This window comes from Ranitomeya imitator, chromosome 1, assembly GCF_032444005.1.
Source record: "Ranitomeya imitator isolate aRanImi1 chromosome 1, aRanImi1.pri, whole genome shotgun sequence".
NCBI classification, from domain to species: domain Eukaryota; kingdom Metazoa; phylum Chordata; class Amphibia; order Anura; family Dendrobatidae; genus Ranitomeya; species Ranitomeya imitator.
The window spans coordinates 557,388,226-557,408,414 of record NC_091282.1 but is presented as its reverse complement, the minus strand read 5'-3'; the positions used below and the strand labels follow the sequence as shown (position 1 = coordinate 557,408,414).

The 20,189-nt window shown below is 43.2% G+C and overlaps 1 protein-coding gene across 1 annotated transcript in view; it reads left to right on the top strand.

Moving 5' to 3' along the window:
* JAK3 (Janus kinase 3) overlaps positions 1 to 20,189 on the top strand; it is a 475,730-nt gene that overhangs the window by 32,321 nt on the left and 423,220 nt on the right. The window contains exons 2-3 of the mRNA XM_069767767.1: positions 14,969 to 15,161; positions 19,106 to 19,229. Coding sequence (XP_069623868.1) covers positions 14,969 to 15,161; positions 19,106 to 19,229 — 317 coding nt within the window. The remainder of the gene's footprint in view (positions 1 to 14,968; positions 15,162 to 19,105; positions 19,230 to 20,189) is intronic.

Genomic DNA, 20,189 nt, shown 5'->3' with positions numbered 1-20,189 from the left:
GAAATAAGCTCCTCCAGTGTGGCGGGAATCTCCCTGGTGGCCAAGGCGTCCTTCACATGGTCTGCCAGTCCTCTCCAGAACACCGGAATAAGGACTTTATCCGGCCACTCCAGCTCTGAGACCAGAGTCCAGAATTGAACGGCGAACTGGCTGACCATGGATGAACCCTGGGTTGTAGCCAACAATTGGAGCGCGGCATCGTGGGTGACACGAGGTCCCAAAAAGACCTGTTTCAGAGCGTCCAAGAAGAGAGGAGCACTCTGTACCACACGATCATTGCGCTCCCATAGCGGCGTTGCCCACTCCAACGCCCTGCCCGATAAAAGGGATAAAATAAATCCCACTTTCGCCCGTTCCGTAGGAAAACGTGCAGCCAAAAGCTCAAGATGTATGGAGCACTGACTCACGAATCCCCGACATTGTTTACTGTCACCAGCAAACTTGTCTGGAAGCGGGAGACAGGATAAAGTCGGAGCAGGGGTGGCAGAGGACAAACTGGCTGCAGCTACACTTGCAGCCTGAACAGCGACTGCGGTAACATCCACAGCTGAGGTTGTGCGCTCGAGAGCCGCCAACCTACCCTCCAGCTGCTGGATGAACCGCTGTAAATGCTGACCGTCTGCCATTTACCAGCCAGACCCTGGCGCTAGTATACTGTTAGGGCTAGCGGAACGCTCCGAGTAGAAATAGATATTTATTATAAATGGTGCGTTCGCAGCCCGGGGTCCACCGTGCAGGGAGAACCTGCTGCTAGTGAATGGTGGCACTGTTTGGTGGTATAGACTAGCTCTGTTACCTAACAGAGCAGCCGCGAGAGGAAAGCACTGCGCCCTGTTAGCCTCACAGGAGCACAAGCTTACTGCCAAGCTGATAGTAGTCTGTGGTTATACAACATGCAATCTCCTCACCGGAGAAGCCGGTATTCTAGGGGCTTATTTCAGCCGGGTCCCTGAACACTCTCATACAATCTCCTCACCGGAGGTGCCGGTATTCTAGGGGCTTATTTCAGCCGGGTCCCTGAACACACTTATGCATAACCACACTGGCGCAAAGCACATATGACTTGATACTAGCGCATGGCCGTGCGGCCATGCGAGCCTTAAATAGTTGCAGCATGTTTAGGACCTTACAAAGAAGGACCAATGGAGTGCTGCAGCACCTGAGCATGTGACCCTGGATCTCCACTGAGAGATCTCGCCCTGGGCATGCTCAGAGTGCAAAGCAGGATTTAGTCCTAGCAGCTACAAGGACCTTAGCTGCAGTGTCTGATCATGTGACCCTCGATCTCCAGTGAGAGATCTTACTCAGGGCATGCTCAGAATGTGAAAAGCAGGACTTAGCCCCAGAAGCGTCCGCTCGCTGCTGCCCAGCACTGACTTCAATGGGAGAAGCAGGAAACGCAGCAGTAACTCTTAGCACAGAGTCAGACTGAGCGAGATGCTGGGATCGACGTCTCCGCTGAGCAGGCTCCACTGCGGCAGAAGAAGAATGGGAGACCGCAGCGGAGATGGCCTGAGATTCCCCCTGTGCAGAGGCAGGAACTCGACCCATAACAACTAGTTCCCTGGATCAACGCCCTATCAAGGAATCTAGTGTATATACCCTGTAACATTATACTTTTCCAGAAAGGTATCCAGTCCCCTCTTATATTTAAGTAATGAATCACTCATTACAACATCATACGGCAGAGAGTTCCATAGTCTCACTGCTCTTACAGTAAAGAATCCGCGACTGTTAATATGCTTAAACCTTTTTTCCTCCAAACGCAGAGGATGCCCCCTTGTCCCTGTTTCAGGTCTATGATTAAAAAGATCATCAGAAAGGTCTTTGTACTGTCCCCTCATAAATTTTACATTAAAATAAGATCACCCCTTAGTCTTCGTTTTTCCAAACTAAATAGCCCCAAGTGTAATAACCTATCTTGGTATTGCAGACCCCCCAGTCCTCTAATAACCTTGGTCGCTCTTCTCTGCACCCGCTCTAGTTCAGCTATGTCTTTCTTATACACCGGAGACCAGAACTGTGCACAGTATTCTAAGTGTGGTCGAACTAGTGACTTGTATAGAGGTAAAATTATGTTCTCCTCATGAGCATCTATGCCTCTTTTAATGCATCCCATTATTTTATTTGCCTTTGTAGCAGCTGCCTGACACTGGCCACTGAATATGAGTTTGTCATCCACCCATACACCCAGGTCTTTTTCATTGACGGTTTTGCCCAGAGTTTTAGAATTAAGCACATAATTATACATCTTATTACTTCTACCCAAGTGCATGACCTTACATTTATCCCCATTAAAGCTAATTTGCCATTTATCAGCCCAAGCTTCTAGTTTACATAAATCATCCTGTAATATAAAATTGTCCTCCTCTGTATTAATTACCCTGCAGAGTTTAGTGTCATCTGCAAATATTGAAATTCTACTCTGAATGCCTCCTACAAGGTCATTAATAAATATGTTAAAAAGAAGAGGGCCCAATACTGACCCCTGTGGTACCACACTGCTAACCGCTACCCAGTCCGAGTGTGCTCCATTAATAACCACCCTTTGTTTCCTATCCCTGAGCCAGCTCTCAACCCACTTACACATATTTTCCCCTATCCCCATTATTCTCATTTTATGTATCAACCTTTTGTGTGGCACCATATCAAAAGCTTTTGAAAAGTCCATATACACTACGTCCACTGTGTTTCCTTTGTCCAGTCCGGAACTTACCTCTTCATAGAAGCTGATCAGATTAGTCTGACATGAACGGTCCCTAGTAAACCCGTGCTGATACTGGGTCATGAGGTTATTCCTCTTCAGATACTCCAGTAAAGCATCCCTTAGAATTCCCTCCAGGATTTTACCCACAGTAGAGGTTAAGCTTACTGGCCTATAATTACCGAGTTAAGTTTTTGTCCCCTTTTTGAATATTGGCACCACATTTGCTATACGCCAGTCCTGTGGTACAGACCCTGTTATTATGGAGTCTCTAAAGATTAAAAATAATGGTCTATCAATGACTGTACTTAATTCCTGCAGTACTCGAGGGTGTATCCCATCCAGGCCCGGAGATTTGTCAATTTTAGTGATTTTTAGACGCCGCCGCACTTCCTGCTGGGTTAAGCCGGTGACATTTAATTGGGAATTTTTATCACTAGTCATTTTGTCTGCAATGGGATTTTCTTGTGTAAATACTGATGAAAAAAAGTCATTTAGCATATTGGCTTTTTCCTCATCCTCATCCACCATTTCACCCAGACTATTTTTAAGGGGGCCAACACTATCATTTTTTAGTTTCTTACTATTTATGTAGTTAAAGAATATTTTAGGATTATTTTTACTCTCTCTGGCAATGAGTCTCTCTGTCTCAATCTTTGCTGCCTTAATTTGCTTTTTACAGAATTTATTTAATTTTTTGTATTTATTTAATGCCTCATCACTACCTACTTCCTTTAATTCTCGAAATACTTATTGCGCTCCTTACAGCTCTATTTAGCCATATTGGTTTCCTCCTATTTCTAGTATGTTTATTCCCATACGGTATATACTGTGCACAGGTCCTATCCAGGATGCTAATAAACGTCTCCCATTTTCTTTGTGTATTTTTATGTCTCAGTATATCGTCCCAGCTAATTGCACCAAGATCCTCTCTCATCCGTTGGAAATTTGCCCTCCTGAAATTTAGTGTCCTTTTAAGCCCTCTACTACAAATCTTATTATGGCGTTGTCTGCACTAACTAGCCGTGTGCATTCCTCAAAACACTGAAGGACTTGACACATGTCTTGTATCTTCGACCACTGCACACCTGACAACTCCATGTCTGCCATCCAACTGCCTGCCCGTGTATGTGTATCCTCCCACAAATACATAACAGCACGCCTCTGTTCGCACAGTCTCTGAAGCATGTGCAATGTGGAGTTCCACCTTGTTGCAAAGTCGATGATTAGGCGATGCTGGGGAAGGTTCAAAGACTGCTGATGGTTCTGCATACGGCTGGAGTGTATGGGTGAACGGCGGATATGCGTGCAAAGTCTGCGCACTTTGAGGAGCAGGTCGGGTAACCCCGGATAACTTTTCAGGAAGCACTGCACCACCAGGTTTAAGGTGTGAGCCAGGCAAGGAATGTGTTTCAGTTGGGAAAGGGCTATGGCAGCCATAAAATTCCTTCCGTTATCACTCACTACCTAGCCTGCCTCAAGATGTACAGTGCCCAGCCATGACTGAGTTTCTTTCTGCAAGAACTCGGACAGAACTTCCGCGGTGTGTCTGTTGTCGCCCAAACACTTCATTGCCAATACAGCCTGCTGACGCTTGCCACTAGCTGTCCCATAATGGGACACCTCGTGTGCAACAGTGGCAGCTGCGGATGGAGTGATTGTGCGACTGCGGTCTCTGGACGAGCTCTCGCTTCTGCAGGAGGACGAGGAGGAGGAGGAGGGGGGGCGACCGCCTACAGCCAACTGTTTCCTAGACCGTGGGCTAGGCAGAACTGTCCCAATATTGCTGTCCCCTGTGGACCCTGCATCCACCACATTAACCCAGTGTGCCGTGATGGACACGTAATGTCCCTGGCCATGCCTACTGGTCCATGCATCTGTTGTCAGGTGCACATTTGTACTCACAGATTGCCTGAATGCATGGACGATGCAGTCTTTTACGTGCTGGTGGAGGGCTGGGATGGCTTTTCTCGAAAATAAGTGTCGACTGGGTAGCTCGTAGCGTGGTACAGCGTAGTCCATCAGGGCTGACTGCTTTGGCCTGGCGATGAAACCTGCACATTTACTGCAGGTGGTGCGGGAAATGGTGGGCTTACAGTGAAGATCGGGATGTTGCGTTGCTGATTAGCTTCATTGGCCGAGGGTGCTACAACTTTAAGGGACGTTTGGTAGTTAGTCCAGGCTTGCAAATGCATGGTGGTTAAATGTCTATGCATGCAACTTGTATTTAGACTTTTAAGATTCTGACCTCTGCTTAAGGTAGTTGAACATTTTTGACAGATGACTTTGCGTTGATCATTTGGATGTTGTTTAAAAAAATGCCAGACTGCACTCTTTCTACTATTGGATACCTTTTCAGGCATTGCAGACTGAGCTTCTTTAACCGGATGGCCACGCTGTCCTACAACTGGTTTTGGTTTTGCCACGCGTTGTTGGCCCGATACGGGCCCGGCTGATGAAACCTGTTGCGATGTTGATGCCTGCTGCGGCTCCTCCTCCTCCGCTTCAGAGCTACTGCCGCCTGCACCCTGTTCCCCCAATGGCTGCCAATCGGGGTCAACAACTGGGTCATCTATGACCTCCTCTTCTATCTCGTGTGCAACTTCGTCTGTGTCACCGTGTAAGCCTGTGGTATAGCGTTCCTGACGGGGCACCATAGTCTCATCAGGGTCTGATTCTGGATCAGTACACTGCGAGGGCAATGTTCTGCTCTGAGTCAAAGGAACAGCATAGTAATCTGGCTGTGGCTGTGCATCTGTGCACTCCATGTCCGATTCAACTTGTAATGGGCATGGCCTGTTAACTGTTTCACTTTCTAACCCAAGAACGGTATGTGTAAAGAGCTCCATGGAGTAACCCATTGTGTCGCCTGACGCATCCTTCTCTGTTGTTCTTGGTGAAGAAGACAAGGAAGCGACTTGTCCCTGACCGTGAACATCCACTAACGACGCGCTGCTTTTACATTTAGCAGTTTCAGAAGAGGAGGCGAAAGAGCTAGAGGCTGAGTCAGCAAGGAAAGCCAAAACTTGTTCTTGCTGCTCCGGCTTTAAAAGCGGTTTTCCTACTCCCAGAAAAGGTAGCGTTCGAGGCCTTGTGTAGCCAGACGATGAAGCTGGCTCAAGAACCCGAGACTTAGGTGCTATATTGCTTTTCCCATGACCACCTGATGCTCCACCACCACTACCATCATTACCAGCTGGCAATGACCGCCCACGGCCACGACCTCTTCCACAAGACTTCCTCATTGTTTGAAAAATGTAACCCAACTAATGGTATTTGTTACTGTAAAACCAGTTACAAGGTGAACTCAAACTTCTGTTGGATTTATATATCCCTTTATAGGTGGGTGAGACTGCAGGGAAAATCAGGCCCAATGTATAACAGTACACAGCTTCAGTGGCAGACAGATATGCCACTAACAGGACTGACGCTGATGCAGACACTACCAATAAAAAATCTCCCCCTTTTTGTTTTTTCTGGGAGAATATTGAAGAAATGTGGCCCACTCTTATACAGTATATGTTCTGTGGCACAAAATTAGAGACAGATGCCACACACAGCACTGGCAATGAGGCAGAATTGCCAATCTTAATCTCCCACTATTTTTTTTTCAGGGAGAATTTAAAAGAAATCTGGCCCAGTATTACACACTAGGTTTAATGTGGCACAACATTTGAGACAGGTGGCACACACAGGACTGGCACTGAAGCACAAATGCCAATCTTAATCTCCCACTTTTTTTTTCAGGGAGAATTGAAAAGAAATCTGGCCCAGTATTACACACTAGGTTTAATGTGGCACACAATTTGAGACAGGTGGCACACACAGGACTGGCACTGAAGCAGAAATGCCAATCTTATTCTCCCACTATTTTTTTTTTCAGGCAGAATTTAAAAGAAATCTGGCCCAGTATTACACACTAGGTTTAATGTGGCACACAATTTGAGACAGGTGGCACACACAGGACTGGCACTGAAGCAGAAATGCCAATCTTATTCTCCCACTATTTTTTTTTTCAGGGAGAATTTAAAAGAAATCTGGCCCAGTATTACACACTAGGTTTAATGTGGCACACAATTTGAGACAGGTGGCACACACAGGACTGGCACTGAAGCAGAAATGCCAATCTTATTCTCCCACTATTTTTTTTTTCAGGGAGAATTTAAAAAAAGCTGGCCCAGTTTTACACACTAGGTTTAATGTGGCACAAAATTTGAGACAGGTGGCACACACAGGACTGGCACTGAAGCAGAAATGCCAATCTTAATCTCCCACTTTTTTTTTTCAGGGAGAATTTAAAAGAAATCTGGCCCAGTATTACACACTAGGTTTAATGTGGCACACAATTTGAGACAGGTGGCACACACAGCACTGGCAGTGAGGCAGAATTGCAAATCTTAAACTCCCACTATTTTTTTTTCAGGGAGAATTAAAAAAAAAGCTGGCCCAGTTTAACACACTAGGTTTAATGTGGCACACAATTTGAGACAGGTGGCACACACAGGACTGGCACTGAAGCAGAAATGCCAATCTTAATCTCCCACTGTTGTTTTTTTCAGGGAGAATTTAAAAGAAATCTGGCCCAGTATTACACACTAGGTTTAATGTGGCACAAAATTTGAGACAGGTGGCACACACAGGACTGGGATTGATGCAGAAATGCCAATCTTAATCTCCCAGTTTTGTTTTTTTTCAGGGAGAATTGAAAAGAAATCTGGCCCAGTATTACACATTAGGTTTAATGTGGCACAAAATTAGAGACAGATGCCACACACAGCACTGGCACTGAGGCAAAATTGCCAATCTTAATCTCCCACTATTTTTTTTTATTTATGGGAGAATTGGCAAGAAATCAGGCCCACTGTTAGACTGTATGTTTTCTGTGCCAGAAAATGAGACACAGATGCCACACACAGGACTGCCACTGATGCAGATTTGCCAATTTTAATCTGCACCCTTTTTTTTTCCTTCAGGGAGACTAGTGAATAAATCTGGGCCACTGTATTAGAGTATATTTTCTGTGGCAGAAAGTGGCTTGAAGAGATATAACGAAACAAAAAAAAAAAGGGACTGTCCTACAATTACTATCTCCCTGCAGTAATCTCAGCAAAGTATAGCAGGCAGCAATAACAAGGAGTGGACTGCTGCACAAAAAAGTCAAAAGTGTGGACAAACAAGATAGCTGTGCAGAAAGGAAGGAGCAACAGGATTTGTGCTTTGAAAAAAGCAGTTGGTTTGCACAGCAGCGTACAAACAGCAATGCAGCTATCAGGGAGCCTTCTAGGGCAGCCCAGTGCGCTACAGCGCTGAGGAAAAAAAAAATGTAGCCTCCACTGTCCCTGCAAACAAAAGGTGGTGTTGGACAGTGGAAATCGTTACAGCACAAGCAGTTTGGGGGTTAATGTACCCTGCCTAACGCTATCCCTGCTTCTGACGAAGCGGCCGCAATCTCTCCCTATGCTCAGATCAGCAGCAGTAAGATGGCGGTCGGCGGGAACGCCCCTTTATAGCCCCTGTGATGCCGCAGAAAGCAAGCCAATCACTGTAATGCCCTTCTCTAAGATGGTGGGGACTGAGACCTATGTCATCACGCTGCCCACACTCTGCGTCCACCTTCTTTGGCTGAGAAATGGCGCTTTTCGCGTCATTGAAAGTCACGTATCGCATGGCCGACCCCACACAGGGATCGGGTCGGGTTTCATGAAGAAAAAGAGAAAAGCAAGCCAGCTCACCAATATCCACCGCAGGTGCCCGGAAATCCGCTGCAGGCAAGCGTTGAAATCAGAGAGAGAAAAAAAAAAAGGGTGTAGTTCCAGCTCCTTAAAAATTCCTTTATTTATATCAAATATTACCATGCCCGCAGCACAACACACTTCCGAGTCCAGGGAATAGAGCACGTTCGTGTGCCGTCTCCCCATTCAATCTAGATCAGAGTGTATGAACCGCTTTCAAGAAAGTGTAGAGAGGGAATTAAAAACTCTTTACAATGACACCAAAACTAAAATAAGAAAATATAGAAATCTATCTAAACAACAACGAAAAGCAGTTAATGAATTGAGAGATATGTCAGATATAACCATTAAAATGTTGGATAAGGGAGGAGTTGTGGTGGTATTAAATACAGCAGATTATCACAAAAAAATGTCAGAATTACTGTCAGACCAAAACACATATGAAAAATTAAAACAAAATCCATCTCATGAAATTAAAAAGAAAAGTGATCTAATCATTAAGGAGGAGGAAAGCTTGGGTGTTCTAACTAAAAAGCAAACAGAATATTTAACAGTGGATAATCCAATTCTTCCTATTATTTACGGAGTACCTAAAATCCACAAAACCGATGATATCCCCCCCATGCGACCTATAGTCTCAGGAATTGGGTCATGTAATGAAAAATTATGTCAATGGGTGGATTCATTACTGCAGCCCCTTGTAAAAAGAACTCCAGGACATATCAGAGACTCAAAAGAAGTTCTAGGAATTCTTGGGGATAAGGTTTGCCTACCAATTATTCTTGGTTATGCTGCGATGTAGTATCCCTGTATACGTGTATCCCTCATGATTTGGCAATATGAGCTGTACATTTTCATTTGACTAAGTTTAGTAACTATTCTGTGGATTTGGTTGAATATTTGTTAGAGGTGGTTCATTTTTTGTTGACACATAATTTTTTTTCATTTGACAGAGAGTATTATTTACAGAAAACCGGAGTGGCCATGGGTGCCAAATTCTCACCATCCCTTGCTAATCTTGTCATGGCATTTTGGGAGCTGGAATTTATTTTCTCCGCTACCAATCCGTTTTTGGAGTATGTTGAGTGGTATGGCAGATACATAGATGATACCCTCATTATATGGGGGGGGAGGGAATGTATCTGCCATACCACGCTTCATTCATTATCTCAATTCTAATGAATATATCAAATTTACATATAGGCATGACAGCACAATTATTTCCTTTTTGGATTTGGAACTTGTAGGAAATATTAATGGGACTATTACAACTAAGACATATCATAAACCTCTCAGTGGCAATACCATCTTACACGCCAACAGTAGTCACTGTAGACATACAATTAAATCTATCCCAGTTGGGGAATTTACAAGAATAAAACGGAACTGCAGTCTAGAGGGGGATCTGGCGGGTGAATTAAAGCAGGTATCAAATGTGGCACCCCTAGGGGTATTTGCCACAAAAATAGTTACTGACAGTAAGTACAAATACTAAAATAGCAAGACTGCACTACCACCTCCGGCCAGAAGGGGGAGCTCCAGAGACTCCCCTTGATCCATTCTGGTCTGAGAGAAGAAATGGCAGTTGGGCTAAGGAGCTGAAAGTGAGAGGTCATACAGTTGAATCTCTAACAGCCCTGTGACTGTTACCAGGCCTAAATCACCGGCCTGAGGAGAAGAGGGATAGAGAAAAAGGACATTGTGAGAACCGGGTAGCATTAATCACTACCCAGAACAGGCGCAAAGACGGATACCGGATCCGTGGCTGTATTCATTATATATAATACAGCAACCGGAAAAACGTGAGGTGATATCAGCTTCACTAGGGCCGGACGCAGCAACAGACACAGAGTTCAGCGGTACTCCCAGAGGGGGTAAACCGATAAAAGGACTCGGGTTGCCCGTCGAACCAGGACCCGGAGGGGACAGATTGGGCCGGCAGCCAGTTCACATACAGCAGCAGGGCCACACAGAAATTGCGCACAATAAGAGGCGAAGACCCCGGCAGGGTCAAAGTAACTCAGAGTTCCCATACAGACTCCGGTGACAGGACTGGTTGTAAATCCTTTTATGTTAAAGTAAACTGGTTAAACGTTTCAGTGCCTCAGTCTTTCATTTGGACAATAGCCATCTATCCAGGATCGGGATCGTCACCGCTGGGAGAACCTGCTGCTGATCAAGTAAGTGCCTGTCCCCTCATGATACCCCTTACACTGTGCATCGCCTGAGGCCACAGCACCGGGTCAAGCCACCCGTGACATCCCCCTCAAGAGACAGACTCCATTGGTCCGGTGCTGGGTATCCCGGTCTCCTGGGCGTCACACAAACAAATTAAAACACCGCAAATATCCACAGTGGACTATTAATAGAGCAAAAAAGATCATTGACAATAAAGACCGCAAAGACCTCATCATGTCTCAGAAAAATACCAATTCAGATATGGGAAAAAAAACGTACATATGTTTTCAGTATAGTCCTCAATTTACCAAAATTAAGGGTATTATCTACAAGTATTTGCCTATTTTATATGAGGATCAACAATTGTGTGGCATACTGGAATCAGGCATTAATGTAGTGTCTAGAAGAGCTCCAACAATTGGGAGTAAAATAGCCCCCAGCATGTTCCGTTCTGAAAGCAATAAATCCACAAAAACCTAGCTTAGGCTACGTTCACATTAGCGTTCCGCTAATGTGCGTCGCTGTTGCGTCGGCGACGCAGCGGCGATGCAGCGGCGACGCAGCGGCGACGCGCCCCTATGTTTAACATGGGGGACGCGAGCGTTTTTTTTGTTGCGTTTTCCGACACGTGTGTCGTTTCCGACGCTAGCGTCGGACGCAAGAAAATGCAACAAGTTGCATTTTTCGTGCGTCCGATTTTCGTCAAAAAACGACGCACGCGTCGCAAAACGCAGCGTTTTTGCGTGCGTTTGCGCGCGTTTTTTTGTGCATCGTGCGTTGCGTTGCCGTTGCGTCTCTGACGCACCGGCGCGCAACGCTAATGTGAACGTAGCCTTAATTGTACCGGGTTCTTTAGATGTGGAACAAACAATTGTAAAACGTGCAAACATGCAGCTGTCACCAAGTGTTTTTATAACACGGATAAAACAGTAAAATTTGATATTGGACAATACATTAATTGCAGTTCTACTAATGTAGTGTACAAAATTGACTGCAGTGCCTGTAATTTATCATATGTAGGATGGACAGCTAGAAAGTTAAAAACACGGCTCAGAGAGCATCTGTACAATATAAATAACATTCAGAATGTACAGAGGAATGTGTCGGCAGCATCCAGACACTTCATCACATACCATGCCCGCAGCACAACACACCTCCGAGTCCAGGGAATAGAGCACGTTCGTGTGCCGTCTCGTGGGGGAGACATCAGACGGTGTCTCCTTACACGAGAAGCGGTTTGGATTTATCATTTAGATACCAGATACCCAGCAGGGCTGAATAAACGCAATGAATTAATGCTGCACTATTGTTAACTATGTTCTGTATTTTAATCTTAATATTTGATTTGTTTTTATCTTTAATTCAAGTTGTTCACTATAATGCCTAGGACCTTGCAATAAGTCATGTGACAAACGACTGTGATCCCTATTGGATGTTTTCCCCTATATAGGCAGTAGCATGCAGATCATGGTATGGCTCTGACAAAGATCGTTGAGATCGAAACGCGTTGCCACTGTGCCTCTGTTGGTGGTCGGCATTTATCCCAGGGAGCATGTACACCATGCACACTATGCTTTTTAATATTTGATATAAATAAAGGAATTTTTAAGGAGCGGGTTTCATGAAACCCGACTTTGCCAAAAGTCGGCGACTTATGAAAATGACCGTTTCACTCAACCCTAGTCTTCACCATAGTGGAGTTTGGAGTGTGACTGTTTGAGATTGTGGATAGGTGTCTTCTATACTGATAACAAGTTTAAACAGGTGCCATTACTACAGGTAATGAGTGGAGGACAGAGGAGCCTCTTAACGAAGACATTACAGGTCTGTGAGAGCCAGAAATCTTGCATGTTTTTAGGTGACCAAATACTTATTTTCCACCATATTTTGCAAAATAAATCTTGCCCAATCAGACAAGGTGATTTTCTGGATTTGTTTTCTCATTTTGACTCTCATAGTTTTGGTCTACCTATGATGTCAATTACAAGCCTCTCTCATCCGTTTAAGTGGGAGAACTTGCACAATTGGTGGTTGACTAAATATTTTTTCTCCCACTGTATATGCCCCTCAAAGTCACTTCAAATGTGATGCGGTCCCTAAAAAAAATGGTTTTGTAAATTTTATTGGATAGATGAGAAATTACTTTTAACCTTCTAACTTCCTAACAAAAAAAATTATGTTTCAAAAATTGTGCTTATGTTAAGTAGACATGTAGGAAATGCTATTTATTACATATTTTGTGTGATATATATATCTCTGATTTGAGGGCACAAAAATTCAAAATTTGAAAATAGCTAAAGTTTTGTCAAATTTCCGAATTTTTTCACAAATAAACACAAGTCATATCGAAGAAATGTCACCACTATCATGAAGTACACTATGCCATGAAAAAAATAATCTCAGAATCAATGAGATCTTATTAAGCTTTCCAGAGTAAGTAACACATTAAAGTACACTGTTCAGAATTGAAAAATTTGGTCTGATCATGAAGGTGAAAACAGGTTTTGGGGGTAAAGGGGTTAAAACAGCATCCCAACCTTTTTGTAGGTTAAAAAAAAGTTAAAGAAAGAGAAATTAAAAAAACACATTTACCTACTCCACTGGAGATGCTCCTCCATTCTTCTGGCATCCCCACCGTGCTCCTGGTTTCTGGAAGAGGAAGTCAAGAGCATGATGGCAGTTGCTGGCCACTAATCAGAGTGTTTTGTTTTATTTTTGTTTGTTTATTTTTTAAAAAAGGTTTGCAAGTAGTTAAAAACAATTCCCATTGGACCCATTTGACTATTGTTTAATTTATCCCTCCATTTAAACCCATAGTTTGGGGATATAAACATTCAAAGTTTTTTCTTATAACTACTTTTTTTAACACTTAGGCTGTGGTCACATTTGTCCAGTGCAATCAACCTTAAATGAAGCAATACACTTCGTCTCAGCAAATTTATTGAACCCAATTGGACCCCATTATAGATCAGTAGTGTCCACCTTTCATATATGGTGGATCTAGCACTGCATCACATTATTCCTTGAAAAAGGATGCCATGATGCAGATTTGAACAGAGACATAGCTACATATTTGTCCTCCTGACAAGTTTAATCATTTGACAAATCTTGAGCCCTATTCCTCTCTCTTCAGATTTTTCTTCAGTCACAGTTGAACAGGCAGGTTTTTAGTTCTCATACTTTTCTAATTTGTCTATAGGTTTGAGCATTTGCTAAGATTCACTTTTACTCCATATGAATTGTAACCAAGTCAGTGGAAGCAAATGGAAGAGTGGAAGCTAGTTTAGGTAGTGCTCACCTCTATAGACATATTTGAAAGGTGTAAGGCCTATAGACCTGCTGGTTCATCTGTGATTTGCAAATAGACACATTTGAAATATTCAAGACTCACCAGCTTTATTGACTGTAGCACTTAGGACTTATTATGCTTATATACAGTATTTCTATAGTGTACCTTGGTTTGGCTTTGGACTTATGGTTGTCATACCTTATTTATTAATTGGAAGATCACATCACTTTATTGTCCTTTAACTTTGTTGCAGAGCATAAAATCGTGGGAGAATATAAGAAAAGGAGTCAGCAGGCTTCCCATCCCCAAACAATGCTTTTGCAAGGAAACCATTCCTTTGGTGTCATTTAGTACTGTAGAATAATGTTTACATGTAAAGTACATGTCAATCTGAATCTTCACGTTTAGGTCCTCACAGCAAAGCATGGGAGTGAGAAATTGTGAAAGTGATTCTAGACTTAGTTCTGTTGGGGGCTAACTTGGGATGTACAGCAGCTGCCATTTTTTGTGGGGACACTGCTAAGACCCTCATACCCATTAGACTATTGTCAGTTGAACCCGCCAATATCAGCGGGTTTGGCCAATGGTCTGATGCGTATGGGGGCTACAGTCGACATATGGTCAAGGTAGATATCTATTGCGCATGTCCGATTTTGGACTGCTTATCAAATTATTCTCCCAAAGAAAAGCCACCAGGTGACATGCCAAATTGGCCACTTTCTCAGAGAACAAGGGAGTGTTCATTTTACTGAGAGATGGGAGAGATGGCTGTCAGCTGAACATTGGCCAAAGCATTGTTCAATCAACAGTCATCTAATGTGTATGAACGGCCATAGTTGGTATAGAAGTAAACTTTGGTTAGACACACTGTGACTTACATTCTCAGAGTACCACCAGAGCTGTCTCTTTGTTTAGCTCTATTTTGAAGACCCTAATGATCAATAAGTCTTTAGCAAGCACACAATTAATTATATAGGTCATTTACATGTTTGTATGTGCAGTTTGGAACAGGCCATGTCATACGGTATTTTGCATATAAATGTAACAAATTCAATATTTCCACAGATGTCTGGTGAAGATGCCCCTCTGCTGTGCAGTTCACGCTCTTGCAGCTCATACTCTTCTGCCACAGGATCTCTTAAATTGCTATTATATTCATCGTCCCTGCCATCTACTTCACAGTCTGATCCACAGATGGTCTTCACTGGTGGGCAGTACTCTGCAGAGGAGCTATGCATTGCAGCTGCCAAATCTTGTGGTATGTAGACAAAAATAACATTAAAAATGTAATGCGGTCTAAGAATCAAAGTCTGCAGTCACACTATGTGACTATAGGAGTGGTGGAGGTGATGTTCTACTTCTTGACACTCCAAGTGGTTAAATGTATTTTAGATTGATGTATGTTATCTGAAGTGAAGCCTAGATAGGGTTAACTGTAATGTATGGCCCAAAATGGGGAGGGTGGAGCTGAGAGTTAGTGCCAAGTTCAGGAAGTGTGGAGTTCAGTTAGAGAAAGAGGATGAACTGACAGCATCGGTCAGAGACAATAGTCTGCTAGGAACAGTGTGAGCCTGTTAAGGTACCGTTACACTAAATGACTTACCAACGATCACAACCAGCGATACGACCTGGCCGTGATCGTTGGTAAGTCGTTGTGTGGTCGCTGGGGAGCTGTCACACAGACAGCTCTCTCCAGCGACCAACGATCCGGGGAAAGACTTCGGCATCATTGAAACTGTCTTCAACAATGCCGAAGTCCCCGGGTAACCAGGGTAAACATCGAGTTACTAAGTGCAGGGCCGCGCTTAGTAACCCGATATTTACCCTGGAGTGGTTACCATTGTAAAAGTTAAAAAAAAAAAAAGTACATACTCACATTCCGATGTCTGTCACGTCCCCCGCCGTCAGCTTCCTGCTCTGACTGTGTCAGCGCCGGCCGCCGTAAAGCAGAGCACAGCGGTGATGTCACCGCTCTGCTTTACGGCCGGCGCTTACACAGTGCAGGGAAGCTGACAGCGGGGGACGTGACAGACATCGGAATGTGAGTATGTAGTGTTTTTTTTTTACTTTTACAATGGTAACCAGGGTAAATATCGGGTTACTAAGTGCAGCCCTGCACTTAGTAACCCGATGTTTACCCTGGTTACAGGTGAACACACGCCGATCTAGCGATGACAGCGGGGTGATCAGCGACCAAAAAAAGGTCCTGATCATTCCCCACGACCAACGATCTCCCAGCAGGGGCCTGATCATTGGTCGCTGTCACACACAAAGATATCGTTAGCGGGATCGTTGCTACATCACAAAAAGTGTGACGTTGCAACGATATCCTTAATGATATCGTTATGTGTGAAGGTACCTTTACACGAGGCAGTGGATTGCTAAAGAATCCTTCTGTGTGAGGTCGTTGATGGACCTTGGGGCCTTTGGGTGCACTAAGCATGTGGAGCAGCAGGGAGAGATGGACTCAAACTCTCAGAGGCAGGAAGTGATGGAATCCGTGAAGACTGTGTACCAGAGTAGTCTCTCTCAGAATACAGTGGGCCGAGGAAAAAGAACATGATCAGATAATTTGTTAAGGAACTACTCTTTACTAACAACAGAAACTGAGTTATTCCGACAATGCATGAAAGAAACATAATTAAATTTCACACACACTTAGCTCGGGCCTGCTAGGACCCCTGCACTGCACAACCAATAGGCTCAGGATGTTCTAACACAGGGGTGGGGAATCTTTTCTGCCAAGGGACATTTGCATATTTATACCATGCTTCGGGGGCCACACAAACTCCACCCACAAAGTATATCCTGACTCTGGCACTGGTTTGAGGATGTAATCTATCTTCGCATACGGGGTAGTCCTGGGGCCAAAAAGCTACCAACGTGTTTCAAAGGAACGGCGTCCTTCTTCGTCACTGTGACCAGACCCCTGTTGCTCCCAGCTATTTAAGCCGGTACCCTGTCAATCAATTTTGGCCCCAGGACTGCCCCGTAGCTTTCTGTGACGTCACAAGCCAGGTACCCTTGTCGGCCATTTTTTTCTCTCCCTATTTAATCCTTTGTAGATCAGGTGTCAGAATGCATAATTACTGTATAATGAAATACTTCCACCTCTACATATATAAAATATATATGGCAAGATTAAAGGGTTTACTCTGTCCATGTACTTCAATAACCAGTTTTGCTACCTCATCTCTTCTGTGGTCCCCTCTTGGAACTTACCTCTATACCTTTGTGTATAAATTCTGTTTTCATTATATATTTTTATATTGAATTGTTTACTTGTGCAGGCACTTTGTTGCACACAGTGCCAATCATTGCCACCCACTATTAAATAAAGGTGTTTTACATCATAAACCTTTGTCCCTTACCCATTTTTCTTGATCCATGTTTAGCAGGCTCTCTTGGTTTCTCTATAATTGGTGTTAGTTATAGCCATGAAAAATATTGATAGAGCACAAAAGTGAAAAACAGACATCTGAATGAGCCTCAAAGAGGTTGTATACTACTCTAACTCTGTTACTGAATGTACTATAAATGCCTTAAAATAGTGCCCCTATAGATCCCAATATACATTTTCTGCTAATTTTCATTTTATGCTTTTCTTCATCACTTTCTGTCCCCTATCACAAGCTCTGCTGTCACAGTCATCACTTTCCCTTCAGTTTCCTTTGCTCCCTTCTAACTACATTTTTCATATGTCCTTGTGGTTGGCTGTAAGCTAGCATACTCCTTATAACTACACCTAAAATCATCCCACTCTTCCTCCAGCATCACACACAACTTCAGCATAACATCCTGTCCATACAAGTCACTGATACAGTGCATAGAAATAACACAAAGCACCAGAACACCAGGCTTGGATTATCCCCCCGACTTCTTGTCACTGACTAATCAGATTCTATTGTAATATGATGGATAGATGGGGAGAGAGATATGTATGGACAGCAGGGTATATATGTATAGCTATAGACTACATATATTACACAGGGTTTAGAGTAGAGTGTGGAAAGACACACCTACAAGGGGGAGCTCTGTCGGGAGAAATGTGCAAGTAGATGAACAAGCTGTGTTGGCAGCTGTATACACAGAAACAGTGAGTACGGCTGGGTTCACATTTGCGTTTGGGGGCTTTGTGGAGGGCTGCGTGCATCCTCCATTAAGCCCCGCCTACGTGCCTGCTGACTGCATGGGAACCGAACAAGTTGCGTTCCCATGCGGTCGACGGGTGCGTCAAAACAACGAATCCACATACATCCGCATACATGCGCATGTCCTGCGTACCCAATGTTAAAGATAGGTACGCAGGACGCATGCAGAAGTATGCGGAAGTAGGCGGAGCTTAACAGAGGAGGTGCGCAGCCCTCCGCAAAGCCTCCAAAAGCAAATGTGAACTTAGCCTTAGCAATGCTGAATAGAGCTCCCCATTCCGTGTGATAGTCACATGACTGTGATGTCACATCTGATCCCAGATTCAGGGAGTCAGGGATAATCTCATGTGACATCACAGGAAGTCAGGGGATCCTCAGCCAGTGATTATGTGACCAGGAGGGCATCTTAGGTTACAGAAAGATTACAGAAAATCAAGTATTTACGGAAGAGCATGGCCAGTGGCCACCTTTTTAACAATTTTATAGCTTTCTAATGCACTTAAAGTAAAACGCCCCCACCAATATAACAGGGCTTGGGTGGATCCTGTAAAGATAAAAACATAAATTAGCACATATTTAAAAAAAAAATGCACAAGATTACAAACAGTGTCAAGGTTCCTCATTATTTATGATTAAAAGCAATTCTTTGAGAAGGAAGCCAAAACCACAACAGATCACTAAAAAGACCATAGATATTACCTATTCATGGTCATTTGGAGTTGTTGTGATCTTGGTCTCAGTGGGCTGGAAAAAGCATGGCAACAGAAAAACAAACCTGTGTTGTACACTGATACAATATATTAATATATTTCAAAATGATTTGATCTTCTAACTTTCCATTTTACTCATAAAACATTATAAAAAGTGTATGTGCTTCTGTAGACATCAACATTGAAATTTCCTTGCCATGTGTTATGTGTAAATCCAGGACGTAGATTGCTATACCTAGACAATATGACACTATGTATGATCTGCTTCATCTTTTAAAATAAGAAAAATGTGTTTGTTTTTACTTTCAGTACAAATGTCTTATTTTTTTCTGGTTACCCAGGAATCCTGCCTGTATATCATTCCTTGTTTGCACTGGTATCTCCTGATCTCAAGACCTGGTACAATCCAAATCACATATTTACACTGGAGGAAGGAATAACTTATATTGTGCTTTATCGGATCAGGTGCCGCATTCCAGTTTTTTTTATTACTTAAAGGTGTATTCTCTAACTATTAAATTGCTTTAAGTTACACATCATGAAAATAACTGCTAAGCAAGTTTGCAATTGACTTGCTTACTCTATTTGCTGTCATTCTCCTACAATGAGAGCTTTTATTTAACATAATTTACAGCTGGTTTCCATGGAGCTTGGCCACTAGCACCCAGTTGTCCGTTAGTTATATCCTTTATAAATATCTATATTTGAAGAGAATATGTCACACCAAATAATGCTATTAACCTGAAGACATAATGAAGACATAATGGTTAATTTGAAGGTTAAAAGTATTACAGAGGACCCAGGCCACTGTACTGTGCAACATGTGGGAGAAAATGAACATTATTCCTCCCAGAAGCTGACAGTTTTCAGTCATAGAGGCATGATAGCAACTCATGGGAGGAATAAAATTTTCTCCAGGGACCTCAACTTTCAGTACCACGGCCAGGTGTTGGCAGATACAGTATGCAACAGATACAGACATATTTGTGTGCAGGAGGAGTTTACACTTTTCTGACAGTAGATGGCAATGTTGTTACTGTTATATGCTTAGTTGAATGTAATGCATATACTTGTATTTTGGTTTTACTTTCTCTCTGGTAAAAGGTCCTTCAGACTTCCTGTTATGCTGTATTAAGAAGCTGATGCATGTACCTCATGTTCTGTGTAGATAAAAGTTGAATTACCCCATACACCAGACACTAATAGTAATGCTATTAACCTGCAGATTAACTTCATATCTGCAGAGCTAGAGAGTAAAATATGGCAGGAGCTGTCAGGATAAAATAGATGGATTACATACAGAATATACACATAGAATAGATAGATATATAGTTGACAGTGAGAAATACAATTAGTACAGTATGTGTGCAGCTTACTGTACATGTATATAATTAATAAAAGATTATTTTTCTGAAAAAAATGGCG